The sequence below is a fragment of the Puma concolor genome, chromosome B3 (genome assembly GCF_028749965.1).
Source record: "Puma concolor isolate L17-30 chromosome B3, mPumCon1.1.hap2, whole genome shotgun sequence".
Classification (NCBI taxonomy): Eukaryota; Metazoa; Chordata; class Mammalia; order Carnivora; family Felidae; genus Puma; species Puma concolor.
The window spans coordinates 98,352,374-98,372,242 of NC_141672.1; the positions used below are offsets into that span (position 1 = coordinate 98,352,374).

Genomic DNA, 19,869 nt, shown 5'->3' on the forward strand with positions numbered 1-19,869 from the left:
GTTAAGTCCTGTAATTTGTGGCTAATGCAATGAATTTTTCAATCCTAAAATGTTGATATCTGCCAAAGAGTTCTCCCCAGGTACAATAAGGACCTGATGGAGGCAGGCTTTACACTAGTGCCAGTGATTTAATCATAGGAACTTTGAGATACTCTTCAGGAATACTCTCATAGGCAGATGGCTTTTTCCTTAAAATGCATTTACGTCATGTACCCAGTTAAGTACACCAGGATTTTCTCAACCTTCACAACCACAGTGAAATGTTAGCAAAACAGCCAAATCTGTTGGAAGGATTTGGTGTGACAAATCCAATACACGTTATTTTGATTTCCTAAAAAATGACATACAGTCCCTGACAGCAGATCAAAGTTGAAGTGACTATTTTACGGAGGCAGTCTCTAATCCTGACACCTCTACTCAATGATTTTTTTCTTAATGAAGAATTTTGTAAAGAATGAACTAATGTATGACAACAATTTTAAGGCCATTTAGTGGAAAGCATGCTGAAAGCCCTTAATCTCCCTTTAGGACACCAGACACATCCTCTACATTCTGTACTTCTTATCAGGAGCAAACTCAGAATGAAAACTTCCAGCAAACAGTAACTCATCAACTTAGTGGGGTCATGATTAGGCAAATATAATTTGTTAGCAGCCTAGATTTTTAAGAATTTGAAGAAATCTTAGTAGTCACCTATCCCATCCACTTCATATCCTACATGAGGAAAGCCAGGCCCAGAGGGGCTAAGTGACTTGTCCAAAGCGACATGGCTAGTTAAACAACAAAACCAGGATTTATTCCCAGGTTTTCTGGCTTCAGGCTGACGGGATTTTTGTTAACCATATTTAAGTGCTTTGTAATTTTCTTAGTACTAGAAGGGAAAATAAAAGAAGCCTATTTGAAATTTAAATGTGTGTGTGTATATATAACATATTTATATTTTATATTTATAAACAGAAAAAAAGAAAAGAGGAAAATTAAGTATGCAAATCACAGAAATTTACCAGTCTGTTTCCTCCCTCTTAAGGCCACAGAACAGAAAATGGGAAATGCTACAGTATAGAATCATTATAATGGAAGGAAGCATAACACTGAATCCTATGTAATCCACATAGACTTGCTACCCAACTTGCTAGGTCTACTGAGGGCAGAAACTGTGCCTATTATATAGTGCCTGGCACAGATACATGTTGAACTGAGCTCCTATCACATAACAGAAATGTCAAGGACCATTTACCGCCATGTAGTAGGCACTTCAGACAATGTCTCTTCTGTGAAGGCTTTCTGTTGGTTTCATCTCACACTAACTATTCTCTTTACTCTGGCCACCAAAATACTTATCTATACTACAAATATTTTTCTTCATTCCTTTGCCCTACTTCAGTGTTTCTATTTATTTCATGTGTATTATTTTTATCATTTGAATTAGTTCCTACCCAAATGAGACATTTATTTATACTTCCTCTGTAGGCTAGTGCTAAGGATATATTCAGTAAGCACCTGAATTCAATCCTCTAACATCATACAATGAAAAGCTATACTAATTTTAGCAGTGGAAGAAGGTAAACACACAGAGTTAAGTTTAGTAATTAATGCGGCTCTGGAATTAGAATGGAGCTCTGCTTTGAATCAGCCTCTAAGGAGGTGAATTTGTCTTGAAGATAAATTCTCAAGACTCAATGCCCTCATCTTTACAAGGAGCAAATTAATAATACCTATATGCCAGCTTTGCATATTAAATGAAATCATGTAAGTGCTTACATGGTGACTAATAGATATTAAACATGCAAAAAACAATAGCTATTGTTACTAAAGTGTACTTTTTGTAAATGAATTGCTGATAGCTTCCTCTAGTTTAATACACCAAAGTATAAATTAAATGGTGGGATTTCAGGTATGAAATTTTAAAACTTTTTCTGATGATATATGAAATACATTATTATTGGCATTTACTTAAATGTTCTTTGTTCATATTTAATTCACAGCAAGTAAAACGGATTTCAACGTGTGTATGAATCAATCTATCTATCATCCACCTTTCTATCTACCTATCTATTATTTCATTCATCATCCAACACTATGATTTTCCTGGCACATATTATGAAAGCAATATATATTTGTTGAATGAATAAATTTTAAAATATATAGATTTATTGCCCAGATTATCCTCTAATCTCAATGAATTAATAGCAAGATTTTTCTTAAATGTGTTTTAAGCTAAAGGAGTTGCTGCATATTTAGTCTTCACTTAGGAGACTAAAAGAAAGGAGGATGGAAAGGAGGGCGGTAGGTTAGAGAGATGAATGAATACAGCAAATAATGATAATTTTTAATGTCCCAAATAACAATAGTCAAAATCTTTATGCATGTCTTACCTGTCAATTCCACATGCCAACTCTAAAGGTGTGTTAACTAACTTATTAACTGCAAATAGTCTGTTCAATAAATAAACTATAGTGTTTAGGGTGTTTGACTCTTGCGAAGAATCACAATTATTTTCCAGCCCTCTTGGCATCCCAACTTGGTTTGGAAGAGTGGACGTGTATTTATTTGACAAGTCCAAAACTTTTTTGGAAAATAAATTTACTTTTGAATAGTCTTTTTTCATTTCGGCATTGCATAAATCCCAACCCGGCAGCATCAATGAGAAGTGATCCTCATTTGAGGCAAGTCCTAAAGAAACAGAACCCTGAAGCTTTAAAATATCTAGATGCTTAATGCACAGATTATCAAATTCTTTATCTACTCCCCACGGCAAAAAGCAAGAGAGGAACAATTTAGCTGTGTCTATCGTGACGTTGGCATCCACTTTTCTTGATGGCTTGGGGTGCATCTTTTTGGAGTTCTTTATTTTCTTCTGCCTTTTAATGCCTTCATTATCTCCTAAGGATTTGGCAGTATTCTCTCCCTGGGCTGGGTTCTCACTGACAGGCTTGGCTTGTGCCTCTGCTGAGAGAGAACCAGAGGCAGTTTTATTTCTTTTCAGAGTCAGTGTTTTCTTCTCAACTGTGCTTTTGGCTCTTCTCAGGATCTCACTACCATAGAATGAATTGGAAGGGTCAACGTCACAGACTGGAGTTGGCAGCAAAAGTTCAACAAGGTTTTCCAGATCAAATAGAAGGATATGAAAGCCAATGTCACTCCATCTTGTCTTCACAGGCAAGACATTAAAAGGTCCTGAGAAAGGCTTGACATCAGCAACCTAAAGGAGATTTAAAAAAATATATGTGTGTCAAAGTTCTTATTTTTAAGTGATTTTATTAAAGTGTCTATGATATTAAAATGGCATAAAAAGAAAGTATTAAGTAGCAGTACAACTAAAGGCAAGTCATTTGAATTTTTTTTGTCTTAGCTCTAAACATTCCCCTCTAAATTAAACGTTCTATATTCTAATAGTTCATAAAAAGTTATTTTTTCTTCCTAAGTCTTTTATTTTTCCTCTTAAAAAATGTGAATTAGGCCTATGGAGTAAGATGGCATCAGATTTATGTCCTCTAATATATGATTTCATGTTTTCATATCAGCATAGCCATGAATATACAACAGGGAAAAAGTGGGTTTGAAAATTAAGGAGAAGAATAGAACATCTGCAAGAATTTAGGAAGTCTTGACAAGAATTTTCTCACCAAATTTGTTTAAAATTTTAAATATTTGGAAGTAACCTAAATGTTAACCAATATCATATAACTATTTTTTTGTAAGCTTTGCCTAACAAACTTGCATTTATTATTTCTCTGCCTAAAATGATTTTGCCCAAAATATTGGCATGGTGGGCTCTCATACTTCAGTTATGTTTCTGTTCATTAAGAGGCCTTCCTTGAGTGCCCTCTCCCCTCACACCCATTAGTCTCCATCCTCTTCCTTGCTTTTTTTCTTCCTAGTACCTCTGGTTACCTTGTATAACATAAAATATAACTTGTTTACTGTATATTTTCCCCAGTAGCATTCAGACTCCACCTTTGCAGGAATTCTGTGCATTGTTTTGCCCCCAAGGCCTATAAAATGATGCTGCTATATAGTTACTAAGGAACTCAGTCAGTATGTGTTGACTGAATGATTAACGTATGTATGCAATGGAATACCATTAAAATATTTTAAATGTTTAAAAATTTTTATTTTAGAGAGAGAGAGAGAGAAAAAACAAATGGGGAGAGGGGAAGAGAGAGAGAGAGAAAGAGAGAGAGAGTATCAAGTAGGCTCTGCACTGAGCAGGGAGCCCAAAGTGGGGCTCCGTCTCACTACTGTGAGATCATGACCTGAAATCAAGAGTCGGATGCTTAACTGACTGATCCACCCAAGTGCCTCAACATTAACATATTTTAAAATGATGATGTAAAACTTTATTTATTGAGGAAAAAATGTGATGTGTGCTCTGTTAAGCAGAAAAAATAATCCTCCTTTTGTAAAACTACGTGTGTGTGAATATATAATTTTATATATTGATATAAATATACGTAAGTATATGTATATATACACATATATTTAATATATAAATAAATGTATGTATACATTATGTACAGTTAATATATATAGTCAACATAAATATATATAATATATAGTCACACACACGCTATATATATAAAATATATGTTTTATATACAGTCATAAAAGGCATGCACCAAAATTAACAATAGTTAATTGGAAAGAGAGAATTAAAAGGGTTTTTATACCTTAGGGGTTTTTTGCAATTTTTTGCAATGATATCTTTAATTTATGACCATAAAAAAGAAAGCTGAAAAAAATCAACCATTAAAACAATTTAAAGGTGAAAAAAAATGGGGCAAATTAAGAAAAATAATGTATTTCCATTAATAAGTACAAAGTTTAGTATAATTATTAATAAATGATTTTTGCAAATCAAAATATAGTACCATACAGTTTGAAAAATGAGCAAGTAACATCAATAGCAATTCACAAAAATAACATCCAAATTAAAGTAGGAAAAGAAAAAAAAAATAAAACGTAACCAAAAAGTGAAACTAAAATAGTAATAGCATTCATTACCTACTAATTTGGCAAAGAAGGCTTCTTACATTATTTATTATTATGTAATGTTTAGTACATACAAAATAACATGTAAGCCGTTAATTTAGTTCTTTTAGGACCTAACATCAATGTTGTATATGGAGAAACATGGGCATAACTATATAGCATCATTATTCATAATTGCCCCAGACTAGAAGCAACCTAAATGCCCACCGACAATGGAATGAATAGAGACATTGTGATGTATCCAGGCAATGAAAAAATAAGCAACAGTGAAAATGAGAAAACTATAGACATTCAACAATGTGGAGAATGTGTGATTCTACCAGCATAATGTTGACCAAAGAAGCCAGACACAAAATAATTAACCGTATGACTTTATTCATGTTAAGTTTGAAGAAAACAGGGGCAGGGGCACCTGGGTGGCTCAGTCATTTAAGCAACCTACTTTTGATTTAGGCACAGATCATGATCTGGAGACTGGTCATGAGATGGAGCCCCAAGTTGGGCTCCATGCTGGGCATGGAACTTGCTTAAGATTCTTTCTTTTCCTGTCCATTGCCCCTCCCCCACTCTCTCAATAAACAAAGAAACAAAAAAAAATAGAGGCAAAACACCCTAAGGTTTAAGGATGTATGCACAGATATTAAATCTATAAGGATAGTAGTTACTTTTTGAGTATAGGAAGGACATAGTTTCTACAGTGCTGAATATTTTATTACTTAATCTACATAGTGATTATGTAGGTGTCTGCTTTGAGGTAATTCATTGTGCTACATTTTTGTCCTATGTTATTTTTTCTACAGTTTATACGTTGCATAGTAAATAATGCTTATGAAATATTAAAGGAATGTTAACAAAGTGCCCCCATCCAACTAAAAAACAGAACCAGACCTGATTCTATACCCTTGACTGCTTTCAGAGGTAACCAATATCTTGAATTTCATGTTTATGATTTCTTTGGTTTTATTTATTTATTTATTTATTCATTCATTCATTTATTTAATGTCTATTTATTTTTGAGAGGGGGGAGAGGTGGAGAGAGAGGAAGATACAGAATCTGAAGCAGGCTCCAGGCTCTGAGCTGTCAGCACAGAGCTAGATGCGGGGCTTGAACTCCTGGACCTTGAGATGATAACCTGAGCTGAAGTTGGACACTTAACCAACTGAGCCCCCCGGGCGTCCCTCTTTGGTTTCATTTAATGTCTTAACCTTAAATAGTCCAACTGACTATTTTTTTTTGTTTTTTTTTGAATTTTGATATAAATATTAACATTTTTTCCAATTTGCTTTATTATGCTGAAATTTATATTTCTAGGATTCGATGATTATAGCTGTAGTTCTTTCATTTTTGCTGCTGTAAAATATTATGCTATATGATAATACAGTTTATGTATCTATTGTTTTTAAGTGGCCATTTAAATTATTTGCAAGATTTACTATTGCAAAAAGAAAAAAAAAGTTACAGTGAATATTCTTCTGGTAAAGACTTCTGGTTCACATTTGCAAAAATTTCTAGAGTGACAGTGATAATTCATAAGACATGCACTTCTTTAACTAGGAGATTATCCCAAATTCTTCTTCCAAGTGATTTGTACCAATCTGTGAATCTCAGTACCATTGTATGATGAGTTTCCATATGCCACATCATCATTAATACAGGATCTTATTTTTGTCAATATAGGGGGTATAATTTGGTATCCCTTGTAGTTTTAATTTTCATTTCTTTAATTATTACCATTAACTGAGTATCAAGGCAATAGTTCATTGGCCTTTTCATGATTGTTCTATAAAGTACCTACCTATGGCTTTTGTAAACCTTCTATTTATCCTTTTATTATTGATTTTAGGGTTATGTATTTATTCCAGAAGTTATCTTTTGCTGGTTATGTGATCCACATACCTTCTATTTGTGGCTTGTCTTTACATTATTTTTTAAAAGCGTTCTCTGATAAACATTGAGTTCCTATTTTACTACTGTCAAACTTAGGAAACATTTACTTTAAAGATTATACTTTCTGTGTCTTCTTTACAAAGAAAAATGAAAACTTTCCCTATTCAGAGGAAATAAAAACATTCACATATACTTATCCCAAAATTTAAAGTTTCACACACTTTTTGATTCTTTAATACTTTTTCATTTTTGTGGTGTGCTTACACTAGGAAATTATTTTCATACTTTTTACCTTGATATCCAATATTCCAATATCACTTGTGAATCTCTTCTTTTCTCACTGATCTGCTGCCTGGGACTTGAATCAATTTACCTAGGACTCAGGACATTCCATAGTATCCATAGCTTTACAAAAAGACTTCAGATCGGGTGGATAGGTTCTCCTATCTTGTTCTTCCTATGATCTTTTATTCTTTCATATAAATTTGAGGATGCTTGTCAAGTTCCAGATTGTATCTCACGCTTACTTAGACCATGCTTAATTTCTTTTGCTAGTTTAATGATTGTTCAGAGGGATGTTTATATTATTTGCTTATCATTTTTTAAAAACTTTCTGTAGCTATGGGTCTGTTTTCATTTCTGATATTAGTTTGTTGCTTCTGTTGTTTTTTTTCTTGCCAGAAGTTTGTCAATTTTTTTTTTGTTTTTTAAATATGAAATTTATAGTCAAATTGGTTTCCATACAACAACCAGTGCCCATCCCAACAGGTGCCCTCCTCAATGCTCATTGCCCACCCTCCCCTCCCTCCCACCCCCATCAACCCTCAGCTTGTTCTCAGTTTTTAAGAGTCTCTTATGTTTTGGCTTCCTCCCTCTCTGACCTCTTTTTTTTTTCCTTCCCCTCCCCCATGGTCTTCTGTTAAGTTTCTCGGGATCCACAAAGAAGTTTGTCAATTTTGATATTCTTTTCAAAGAATCAAATTTTGACTTTGTAGATCATCTCAATGGAATAATGTTTTTCTTGGAAGGTCACTTCACTGAGTATACTATTTTAATTGGACTTATTTTCTCACAGCATTTTTGAAGGCATTATTCTGTAGTCTTTTGGTTTCCTTTGATGCGGTTGAGGTGTCAGCTGGTAGTCTGTCACTCCATCTGTCTTTTCTCTGCTGCTTTTTAGATCTTTTTGTCTTTAATATTCTGCATAGAATCATGGAATCACTAGAATTCTTTTTAGGTGGGGATGCTTTCCCCCAATCCTACATTGTATCTGAGTATTCCTATCTTTAATTTTGTTAAGTTCTCAGACTTACCTTTTTGCATATTTTTTCTATCCATCCCATGAACTCTGTACAGGACTTTGATGAGCTGGCTGTTTGTCAGACACTCTATCTTTTTTCATTTTTTTTTTTTTTAATCTCTGTGTCTTTCTGTGCTACATGCTGAGCATCACTTCAGAATTCTCTTTTATCTTGCCTATTTTCTTCTTACCTGTCTCTACTATCACATTTAACTTCCCCTTGAGTTTTTAATTTTGATTTTTGCATTTTAATCTCTATAAGTTCTATTTGATCCCTTTAAAAACACATTTTTACAGTTATTTCTTACTCATATTTTTAAACCTTTATTTTTATTAATTTATTTTTTAATGTTTATTTCTTTATTTATTTTGAGAGAGAAAGAGAGAGAGAGAGAGAGCAAGCAGGGGAGGGGCAGAGAGAGAGGAAGAGAATCCCAAGCAGGCTCCACACTTTGTGTGGAGCCTGATGTGGGGCTCAAACCCACCAACTGTGAGATCATGACCTGAGCCGAAACCAAGAGTTGGACACTTAACAGAGCCACCCAGGAGCCCTGCTTTTTTTTTTTTTTTTTTTAAGTACTTATTTTTGTATGGTGTATCTGTAATTCCTATTTTTAAAATCTTTGTGTGACTCTGCTTTTTGATTTTGCTGGTGCTTTTCTGTTGCCTTATGTTTTGTAACTGTGTGTATGCATGTGTGAAACGTTATCAGTGAGAATCCTTTGAGTCATGGGTTGAAGATGCATTCTTCAAAAGAGAATCTGTATCTGTGACTGTCAGATACCCAGGGAGTATAAATGTTTATTAGCCCCACTGATAGATAAAAATTGGGTTTGTAAATAGTGTCAAAAATTAAAATTCAGTAGCTCCTCCTTATCCATAGTGTATATGTTCCAAAGACTCCTAGTAGATGCCTGAAATCACAGATTGCACTGAAACCTGTATTTACTGTTTCCCTATGCATACATACCTATGATAAAGTTTAATTTGTAAGTTAGGCACAGGAAGAGATTAATGATAATAACTAATAATAAAATAGAACTTTAGAAGAATATATTGCAATAAAAGTTATGTGAATGTGGTCCCTCTCTGAAAATCTCTTATTGTACAGTACTCACCCTACTTCTTGTGATAATGTGAGATGATAAAATGCCTAGAGAGGAAGTAAAATGAGGCAAATGACGTAGGCACTGTGGCATAGTTTGAGGTTACCATTGACTTTCTGATAATATGTCAGGAGAAGGATCATCTGCTTCTGAACCATGGGTAAGTGAAACCACGGATGAGGGAGGAACTACTGTATTTTGTTTCAATAAGCAATAGAGAAAATGGGCGCTCTGTTACATTATACAATGGGTGTAAATTGGTACCCCTTTTATGAAAGGCAATTGGTGCAGTGTATCAACAACTTTAAAATATATATACCATTTGGAGCACCTGGGTCCCTCAGTTGGTTAAGGATCTGACTCTTGATTTTGGCTCATGATCTCATGGTTCATGAGATTGAACTCTGTATCCAGCTATGTAATGACACCATGGAGATTGCTTGGGATTCTCTCTCTCCCTCTCTCTCTGACCCTCCCCTGCTCTTCTGTGTGCATGCATGCATGATCTCTCTTTCTCTCTCTCTCTCTCTCTCAAAATAAATAAACTTTTAAAAAACATTCTATACCACTGAATATAGAAATTCTTTTAAAAATGATTTATTCTAAGTGTCAAATTACAAAGATACACAAAATTACATGAGAAAGAATATTCATTGTAGAACTTTCTACAGCAATAAGCTGAAAATAAATGTCCCATAGTATAGATTTGGCTAAATATATTATGATATCTGCACACATTAAAATAAGCAGCTCTTAAAAAGAGTTTTTGTATATAATGCCATGGCAAGAAATTCACATATATTTTCTATGGAAAAATACCTAGATTTAAAAAGCACAATTACATTTTTTATAAAATTGCAGAGATTTCTTAACATCTCCTTTTAATTTGTCTATTTTTTTAAAGATTTTATTTTAAAGTAATCTCTACATCCAACATTGGGCTTGAACTCACAACCTTGAGATTAAGAGCTGTATGCTCTACCAACTGAGCTAGCCAGGTGCCCCTTGATTATATCGATTTTTCAAATTTCTACAAAAGCCTGCATTTTTACCATACTAAAAGTAATAAGGCTATCTAGATGTTTTTAACATTGTGCTTTACTCCCTCAAAAATACATTAACCAGATTAAATTTAGAGGCGTAAGAAGATTTACTAGATAAATAATCAAAGGTTAATATTTTAGGTATATAAACAACTCATAAAAATTAATAGTAAAATACTAATATTTCAAGAAATAAAATGAGCAATAAAACCAAAAATATCACAGCGGGGGATAGTATTTAAGCCATTTGTCTCAATAAAAAGGAAACAAGTATAAAATTTTACATATTATACTGGTTTTGAACCCTTAAATTTGCTAAAATTTTCTCAAACTTATAACAAACCAAAAGTAGAGTATCCCATGCTGTTCAGTGTTCATTTTAACAGGACTCTGATGACATCTAGATGGCCTTCTTCTTTTTCCAAAACATGATGACATGTATCAAGAGTCTTAAAAATATTCAGTATCGTTTTCTCTAACTGAGATGCACATGTTCTTGGAGGCTACCATTCCCAGGTCCATGTTTTGGGTTTATTTCTGTTTCTGTTCATTCAGCAGACATTCAGGAGGTTCTTGCTGGGTGCCTACTGAGTAGAACCTGGTATGCGTAGCTGTCCACAGAATACAGAACAAGACTCAGCATCTGCAAAGATGCAGCTCCCACTTTTTACACTCAGAGGGTAGGTCTCAGCAAGAACGACATAGCTAGGATAAGGACAAAGTAAGGACAAATGTAGGAAACTATGAAGGTCTGGAGCAGGTACCTCACATCCGGCCTTGATAACACAAGGAGTCTAAGCAGAAGTGACAACAGACTGCAATCTGAAAGATTCAGAAGAAATGAACTAAAGAAAAATGCAAGACCAGGTACTCTAGGCAAAGAGAAAAACATGAGAGGACCGCTGGAGTGATGGCTGGAGGAGGGGTGAGGATACGTGTAGAGAGCATGCACTGTGGCAATTTTAGTACTCCTGGAGAGCAGAATGTGGGAGTGGAGGATGAGCCAGACAGGACAGGAGCCAGATTACATTAAAGCCTTGCAAACTCTGTTGAGTCTCAGATTTATTCTAATCGCAGTTATGAGCCTCGAAGGGGTGTTTAAGCGAGGAAGTCACCTATTAACAAACTGTAGCTATGATTACTTATGAATTATGGGTTAATCAAGCATGTGGAAGACAGACTGCCACACTCCTATGTAGCTCCACTTCCCCAAAGCTATAATCTCTGGCCAGTGTCTAGACTCCTCAATTACTAGGACAATCAGAATCGTAGCCATGATTCTAGCAATATGACATGTTCCCTGGTCTGGTCTTGTCCTTGTATTTTGTGATCCATACAGCCAAAATAGACCAATTGCACTGCTGTAAACAAAGATCCTACATTTCTGTCCCTAAATATGATCACCTTAAGCCTCAGAAGCAACTGGACACTTTACAAAATTTTCAAATCATAAACATTATTCCAATTTTTTTTTAACATACAACAAAGTTGGTTTTCATTTGGAAACAAGTCAATTTAGATTATAAGTATAAAACGTTGCTATATTTTAAATGATTGAATATTATAATTCTATAATTATAATTCTATAATCATCATTGTTTAAAAATTTTTAAACCTTGGGGCACCTGGGCGGTTCATTCAGTTAAGTGTCTCAACTCCTGATTTCTGCTCAGGTCATGATCTCATGGTCCATGAGTTGGAGCCCCACATCTGGCTTCGCACTGTCAGCGCTTGGAATTCTCTCTCCCTCTCTGCCCCTCCCCTGCTCATGCTGTCTCTCACTGTCTCAAAATAAATAAATACAACTTTAAAAAATAAATTAAAAAAATTAAAAATTTTAAGAAATAGTATATTTTTAAAGTCATGTCACCAAAGGACTTTAAAAACAATATTAGCATCATTTTGAACCTAAGTAATATGGAGTGACAACAAATGCCAATAATAATAATTCTTGTTTTCACATTAATAGATTGGACATGCACAATTTTTAGTAATGTTTAGCAAAGTCTATAAAAAATGTTAACCTTATTTATATTCGTATTTGTATGGTAGTATATATACTATATATTCCACAAATGCAGATTCTATTCAAAGTAGAATGCTAAATAATGACTGAATATTGTGCAAAAATATAAATATAATTATGTTACTTTTAGAATGATAAAGTCTATATAAACCATCATTTTAACAGAACTGTTTTAGAGACATTCATCAGTCTGATTACAATTAGAAAGTCTAGAGCAAGTAACTACATATGAAAAGTATTTCATTCAATCTATGGCACTGCAAAAATGTAAGGGCTAAATATAAATTTTAAGTTATTAGTTCATGTATTGTTTATAGAATGCCCTGTGATTGCCTGACAGATAGTTTCCCAAAATGTGTTGTCCAGGCTTTGCACACATGGAGAAGGTGCTAGTATTTTCCCAAACATCCCATCGCTTTTTGTTCCACTGTTTCAAGTTCCAGGTTGAAGCAGGACAGGTGTTGTTAACAATCAGGACAGTGAGAGGGTAGCACTAAGGGACAATGGTCCATTCCAACCTCTGAACTTTGTGAGCCTGGGGAGTAAAATGGTATTGATATATCTACATGTGAATGCTCTAAACAGCAGGTGGGGAGTAGGAAGAGGCACACAGAGCCCAGCTCTTTGTGTGAGTACACAGACTTTGGGAAAAGCTACTGAGTCAGAAAGTCTGCAAGTAGAATCCCAGATGGCCAGCGGAACACAAATTATTCTTCCACTACCCGCAATAACCCAAATAAATGACAAGTAAAACTAAGGGCAACAACACAAAATTCAAACTCTCAACAACCTAATATACACATAAAAAGGAGAAGCAAAAAGACCCAAAAGTTTAGGGGAAAAAATGTAATAAATGTTAAGGTATAAGTCTAACATCTTTATTTTAAAAAGTCTACTCATTTATTTATTTTTTTTTTCCTGTGTCCTGCTGTGTTCAGCTTGTGCCTCATCTTTTTCTATCTGATTCAGAAAGACAAAATGGTTAAACAAGACTGGTTTTACCCCCTGCCTTTGAAGGTGGAAATGCACTGTCTGACAACATGTTCTGATAAAACTTCTCTCTGAAAACATATTGGATCCCCCACTGAGTTTGTTGTGAAAGAATCTGACCTGCCCAACCTACCACAACCACAAAATAAGTTTGGTAAAACTGATGCTTAGAACCACCTTCATCTTCTCACTTTTGTGACTTTGTGCAATAGTAATTAATTTAAATATTTAAACACTATGTGAAAAAACATATAGATGATAGCTGCAAAAATATTCTTGGAATCTGGCTGTGTTAGAGCCGGAAGAATTTAGAAATTATCTGATCTTAAACAAAGGGAAAATGAGGAATAGAGAAGTAAAGTGAGTTGCTCAGTTAGCCTTTTGCTAAATAGCCAAGTCAGGGTTTCCAAGTACATTTTTTTTCCCCTGACTATTCTTCTGATGATATTATATGACTGAAATTTCCCCAAGAATAGAATAATGTTTCTTATTTATGATTTCTAAGATGTACAAAGGGGTCTCATTAGCTAAGCATTCATTGTATGAAACACCATATTCATTGAAATGTATAAAAATGAAAAAGCCATCATTACATAAAAACATTCCCTAATGAACTGATCACTTATAAAACCAGGACCCAAACACGGCCTCCTTTCTAACATAAAGTCCCACCTCCACCCATTAGTCAGGCTGTCACTGATTATCAAATGATGCAATCCAATCACAGAGTAGATGGCAAATGCTGTTAAAAATCAAAGTAAATGATCCGGTTGCCTCAGTCGGTTAAGCCATCTGACTTCAGCTCAGGTCATGATCTCACCATTCCTGGGTTGGAGCCCCACATTGGGATCTGTGCTGACAGCTTGGAGCCTGGAGACTGCTTCAGATTGTGTCTCCCTCTATCTCTGCCCCTACCCTGCCCATGCTCTCTCTCTCTCTCTCTCTCAAAGATAAATAAACATTAAAAAAATTGAAAATAATAGAAATAAAAACAAAAATGAATGATTACACTGCATGCAGACAGGGAGGCCAGAACTATCTGCGTCACACCCAATGCCACTGACAAGGATCCAGCAGAGGAGACCAGTTAACAACTGAAGAAGAGAAAATTAATTCAGATGCTTCAAATGACAAATCTTTTAATATAAAGTATATAAGAGAGGCCTTTGGGAAACTTATCTTTTCAATACTTTTTATAAAATAACTATATTATGAAATTCAAAAAATGAAGGGTGACATATTGTGTGCCATACAATTAAATTAGAAAAAAAATTACACAAGACAAATCACACAATTTGTTCTATAGTCATTTAAAGAATTAGTGTGGGGGCGCCTGGGTGGCGCAGTCGGTTAAGCGTCCGACTTCAACCAGGTCACGATCTCATGGTCCGTGAGTTCGAGCCCCGCGTCGGGCTCTGGGCTGATGGCTCAGAGCCTGGAGCCTGTTTCCGATTCTGTGTCTCCCTCTCTCTCTGCCCCTCGCCCGTTCATGCTCTGTCTCTCTCTGTCCCAAAAATAAATAAACGTTGAAAAAAAAAATTAAAAAAAAAAGAATTAGTGTGTGGAGCACCTCAGTGGCTCAGTCGGTTAAGCATCCAACTCTTGGTTTCAGCTTAGGTCATGATCTCACGGGTTTGTGAGATTGAGCCCTGCTTTAGGCTCTGTGCTGGGCAGTAAGGAATCTGCTTGGGATTCTCTCTCTCCCTCTCTCTTGCCCTCCACCCCTCCTCCCACACACTCTCTGTCTCAAAAATAAATAAATTAATTAAAAAAAAAGAATTAGTGTATAATTGTAATCATAATCTAAACTTAGTTAATATAAAATAAATTACATTACTTTAACAATTTAATTTCATTTTTTTTCTTTTTTTTTCCTTTTTTTTTTTTCTTTTCTTTCAACGTTTATTTATTTTTGGGATAGAGAGAGACAGAGCATGAACGGGGGAGGGACAGAGAGAGAGGGAGACACAGAATCGGAAACAGGCTCCAGGCTCTGAGCCATCAGCCCAGAGCCCGACGCGGGGCTCGAACTCACGGACCGCGAGATCGTGACCTGGCTGAAGTCGGACGCTTAACCGACTGCGCCACCCAGGCGCCCCTTTAATTTCATTTTTAAAGTTAACTTTAAAAATTTAAGTTTAATAGTTAATAGTTAATAGTTTAAAAGTTTAATAGTTAACTCATCAGATGAACTTGTCATTTCCAATTCCTCTGACTACTGATAGATAACTTTCTACTTTCTGTGTGTTAATCACAGGAACTAGGATATTTACTTTTCAGTAATTTCACCTCTTCTTGTTCTCAACCTTCTTTTCCCAGGTGTACTTATAACTTTAATTGCATATTTTAATAACTTATGTCAACATTGAAGCACTCTGCATGTAAAATATAGTACCTAAAAAAAATAAAGTGTGGTAATCTGAAAGACTCTATGGTGAGGGGTTACTCTAAAAACTACTGGCTAATGAGATATGGATGAAGCCACTTTAATAGATTTGAACATAATCATAAAAATATATACAAGTATTCTGCTAGTTGCTCTGAAAATTTCTAAATTATTTCTATTCATCAAATAAACAAAAATTGGAAGTCACAGTTGATGCATTACAGGTGTAGCTTATGCAAGAAAAAAATATTAGGAATTTTACAAAATGTATCTATCCTCAACGGAAAGTATCCACATCAAAAGATTTATGACAATAAAAGTTTTTCAATAAAAGATGATAAAAGTTTTACTGAAAAGGTAATGTAATTTCCTGAAGTAGAAAATTTTCTGAGAAATAATTTTACAGTGTAGATGAATATATAATCTAACATATAAGAAGTTATCTTCAAAACTTATGCCACAAAAAGCAGAGGACATGGTACCTCTATAAAAAAAGAAATTATGCTACCTGCCTACATCTTTGCTACTAAAAATTTCAGGTAGTTTTTTTGCTTTTGCTTTATGAAAAAATGTAGAGGTTTTAAAAATATAAGTTGACTTTTTAAAAAATAATTTATTGTCATTAGCTAACATACAGTATATAGAGTGTAGTCTTGGCTTTGGAAGTAGATTCCCATGATTCATCACTTACATACAACACCCAATGTTCATCCCAGCAAGTGCCCTCCTCAATGCCCGTCACCCATTTTCCCCACCCTCTCAACCCCCCACCCCTATCAACCCTCAGTTTGTTCTCTGTATTTGAGTCTCTTATGGTTTGTCTCCCTGTTTGTAACTTATTTTTCCTTCCCTTCCCCCATGTTCTTCTGTTAAGTTTCTCAAATTCCACATATGAGTGAAAACATATGATATCTGTCTTTTTCTGACTGACTTATTTCACTTAGCGTAATACCCTCCAGTTCCATCCACGTTGTCGCAAATGGCCAGCTTTCATTCTTTTTCATTGCCTAGCAGTATTCCAGTGTGTGTGTGTGTGTGTGTGTGTGTGTGTGTGTGTATAGAATTTGAAGCAAACTATTTCTTCCAAAGGTATACCAATAATAGATGAAATATTTTTTTTATTTTTTTTTAACGTTTTTATTTATTTTTTGGACAGAGAGAGACAGAGCATGAACGAGGGAGGGGCAGAGAGAGAGGGAGACACAGAATCGGAAACAGGCTCCAGGCTCTGAGCCATCAGCCCAGAGCCTGATGCGGGGCTCGAACTCACGGACCGCGAGATCGTGACCTGGCTGAAGTCGGACGCTTAACCGACTGCGCCACCCAGGCGCCCCGAAATATTTTTTTTAAAAGACACACAAGAAGGGTTAGCCAAGCTCAAAAAGAAAGTAAACATCTCTGAGGACCAAACACAGAACAGGAACACAAAATGCTGAATAGAGCTAAAGTCGTAGGTCTGCTAAGATCAGATCTACAAGCCGGTGATTGGGCTTTAGAATTTGACTCCTAAGGATAATGTCAGGTCTGGGGGCAGGGGTGGATGACCTAGAAAAATTGTGATATCACTTGTATCTGAATCAACCCAAAAGCTAGTTCAGTGATTAGACAGACATACACCCACTATCAGTACAGTTCAGGCCTCATTCTGAACTCAGGACCTTGAGGAAGTAGACAAAAGCAACAGTAAAACCAACAGAGAATATCAGCTGAGCACAGAGGGAGAGAGAGAAAAATAAAAAACATCAAAACACACAAAAAAAATCTCCTCTAGATATTAGTTTGTAAACCAAAATATCAAAGTGTAGGAAAACTAATAATCAGAAAGACAGCTAAAAAATAAAAGCTGCGACATATATCTACTCTAGGTGAAATCAGTGCCATAGAATAAACTGACAAAAATGAACAAAAAAATTAAAGAATTAATACAAAAATGAACAAGAAGATATGAAAGAAAAAAAGCAAAAACAAAATGAATAAATGAAAAAGAATTTATTAGAAATATTAAGAAAATATGATAACTATATTAAAAATGCTGTAAAGGCAGATTAGGAAACAGTTATGAATAATAAATATGCCAACAGTTTGTGAAACAACTATACCTATAAGACTATTTTTCAATTCAGATCTCAGCTTATGGAGCAAACTCAGGTAGATCCCTTCACTTAAGAAAATGTTAAATTAATGGTACCTTGGGGCAAGTTTTACCTAACCCTCTATAGCCCTACGTCCACACAGACAGGAAGGAAGTTTAATGAGCTGGCCTAGAAATTGAACACCCTTGATGCCATTGTTGCCTTTTTTTTTTTTTTTTTTTTTTGTAGAAAAAATTCAGTCAAAGCTCCAAGCAACCAATTTATAAACTTTGGGAATATAATCCATCCTCATGTTCAGGCTGCTTGCTTATTTCTTTTTTATTGTTTCAATGCATCCATTGATGTGGCCTGGCTTTAAGTTATGCTTTATTATTACTTAATTCATATAAAAATTAAAGCCTCACATTCAGCGCCATGACATTTTAACTCCAAACTCATGTTTTAACAATCCCTTTTGTCTTTCTTAACACCTTTATTGAAGTGCTATATGCATACCATAAAATTCATCATTGTAAGTGTTCAATAATCTTTAGTAAATTTACAGAGCTGTGCCACCATTACCACAATCCAGTTCTAAAACATCTCCATTACCCCAAAAAGATCCCTTGGGACTATTTGCTGCCACAACCCATTCCTATCCCTTCTCCCAGGCAGCCGTTGATACACTTTCTGCCTCCAGAAAGGAATTTTCCTTTTCTGGACATGTTATGTGAATGGAATCATTCGATAGGTGGACTTTTGCATCTGGCTTCTTTCACATTAGCATAATGCTGTGAGATTCATTCCTGTTGTAGTACGTATAAATACTGCACTCTTTTTTATTGCTGCATCCTTATTAGTTTTATACTGGACAAATTATCTTATAATTGAGGAGAAATAAAAGTGTTTTTACATTTTCCATCTGAGATCTTCTTTATACTAATGAAAACGTGTTCTCTGCACAACATTTCTTTCCTTCCACATCTTTACCATATGAGTCTATGGACCTTCGTCATTTTACGTGGCCTTTTCCCAGAACATCTTTACTTGTAGCCTGCCTCAAACCCAGCCTGCACAGCACTGCTGCAGTAATTCAGGGTAAACATAAATGAATAATAAAAAATAAAGAAAAGGAAAATTCTTGGAGCATATTAGTTTCAGAGTCTCAAAAGCTCCCAAATGCCTGTAGAATTAAGTCCAAACTCACTGGGTTGGTACACCCAGATTTCCAGTCAAGCCCTTTTCTCCCTCTCTTGTGAACCTTTGCTACCCCTCCTCCTTCAATTGGTCCCATTTCTCTGACTGATCCTCCTGCACGTTTCACTTATTTCTACACGTGAGAAAGAGAAGGGGAGGGGCAGAGACAGACAGAATCTCAACCAGGCTCTGAGCTGCTAGTGCAGAGCCCAATGTGGGGCTCAAACTCAGTAACTGTGAGATCATGACCTGAGCCAAAAATGAGAGTTGGATGCTTAAGCTCCTGAGCCACCCAGGCGCCCCTCTGCTTGTTCTTCAATGGTGATCCTTGTCCTCTTCTTGAGCTCTACACCAAATCCTACCTCCCTCAGTGTTGCATCCTTGCTCACTGCAGCCCCATATTCTCTCTCTCCTCCCTCAACTCTTGAGCCATCACTCTCTGTACCACACTTTTTAAAACCAAAAAAATTTTTTGGTGTTTATTTATTTTTGAGACAGAGAGAGACAGAGCATGAAAGGGGGAGGGGCAGAGTGGGAGGGAGACACAGAATTTGAAGCAGGCTCCAGGCTCTGAGCTGTCAGCACAGAACCTGACACGGGGCTCAAACTCACAAACTGTGAGATCATGACCTGAGCCAAAGTCAGACGCTTAACCAACTGAGCCACCAGGCGCCCCTCTGTACCACGCTTTTATCCTCAGACAGTAGTCACAAATTGTTCATGTGTGGAAGCTTAATTTTCCCCCCAAAGTGAAGCTCTTTGAACCCCAGAAACTGTATTTTCTGGTGTGAGCTATTTGAGAGCAGGATTCATGTCAGATTCTTCTTTTCCTTCTCTTTCTTCTTTCCTCTTCCTCCTTTTCCTCCTTT

The 19,869-nt window shown here is 35.6% G+C and overlaps 1 protein-coding gene across 5 annotated transcripts in view; it reads right to left on the reverse strand.

Moving 5' to 3' along the window:
* WDR72 (WD repeat domain 72) overlaps positions 1-19,869 on the reverse strand; it is a 232,477-nt gene that overhangs the window by 90,525 nt on the left and 122,083 nt on the right. For all 5 annotated transcript variants that reach the window (XM_086710725.1, XM_086710724.1, XM_025919506.2 and 2 more), the window contains exon 15: positions 2,376-3,202. In XM_086710725.1, the coding sequence (XP_086566851.1) occupies positions 2,376-3,202 (827 nt within the window). The remainder of the gene's footprint in view (positions 1-2,375; positions 3,203-19,869) is intronic.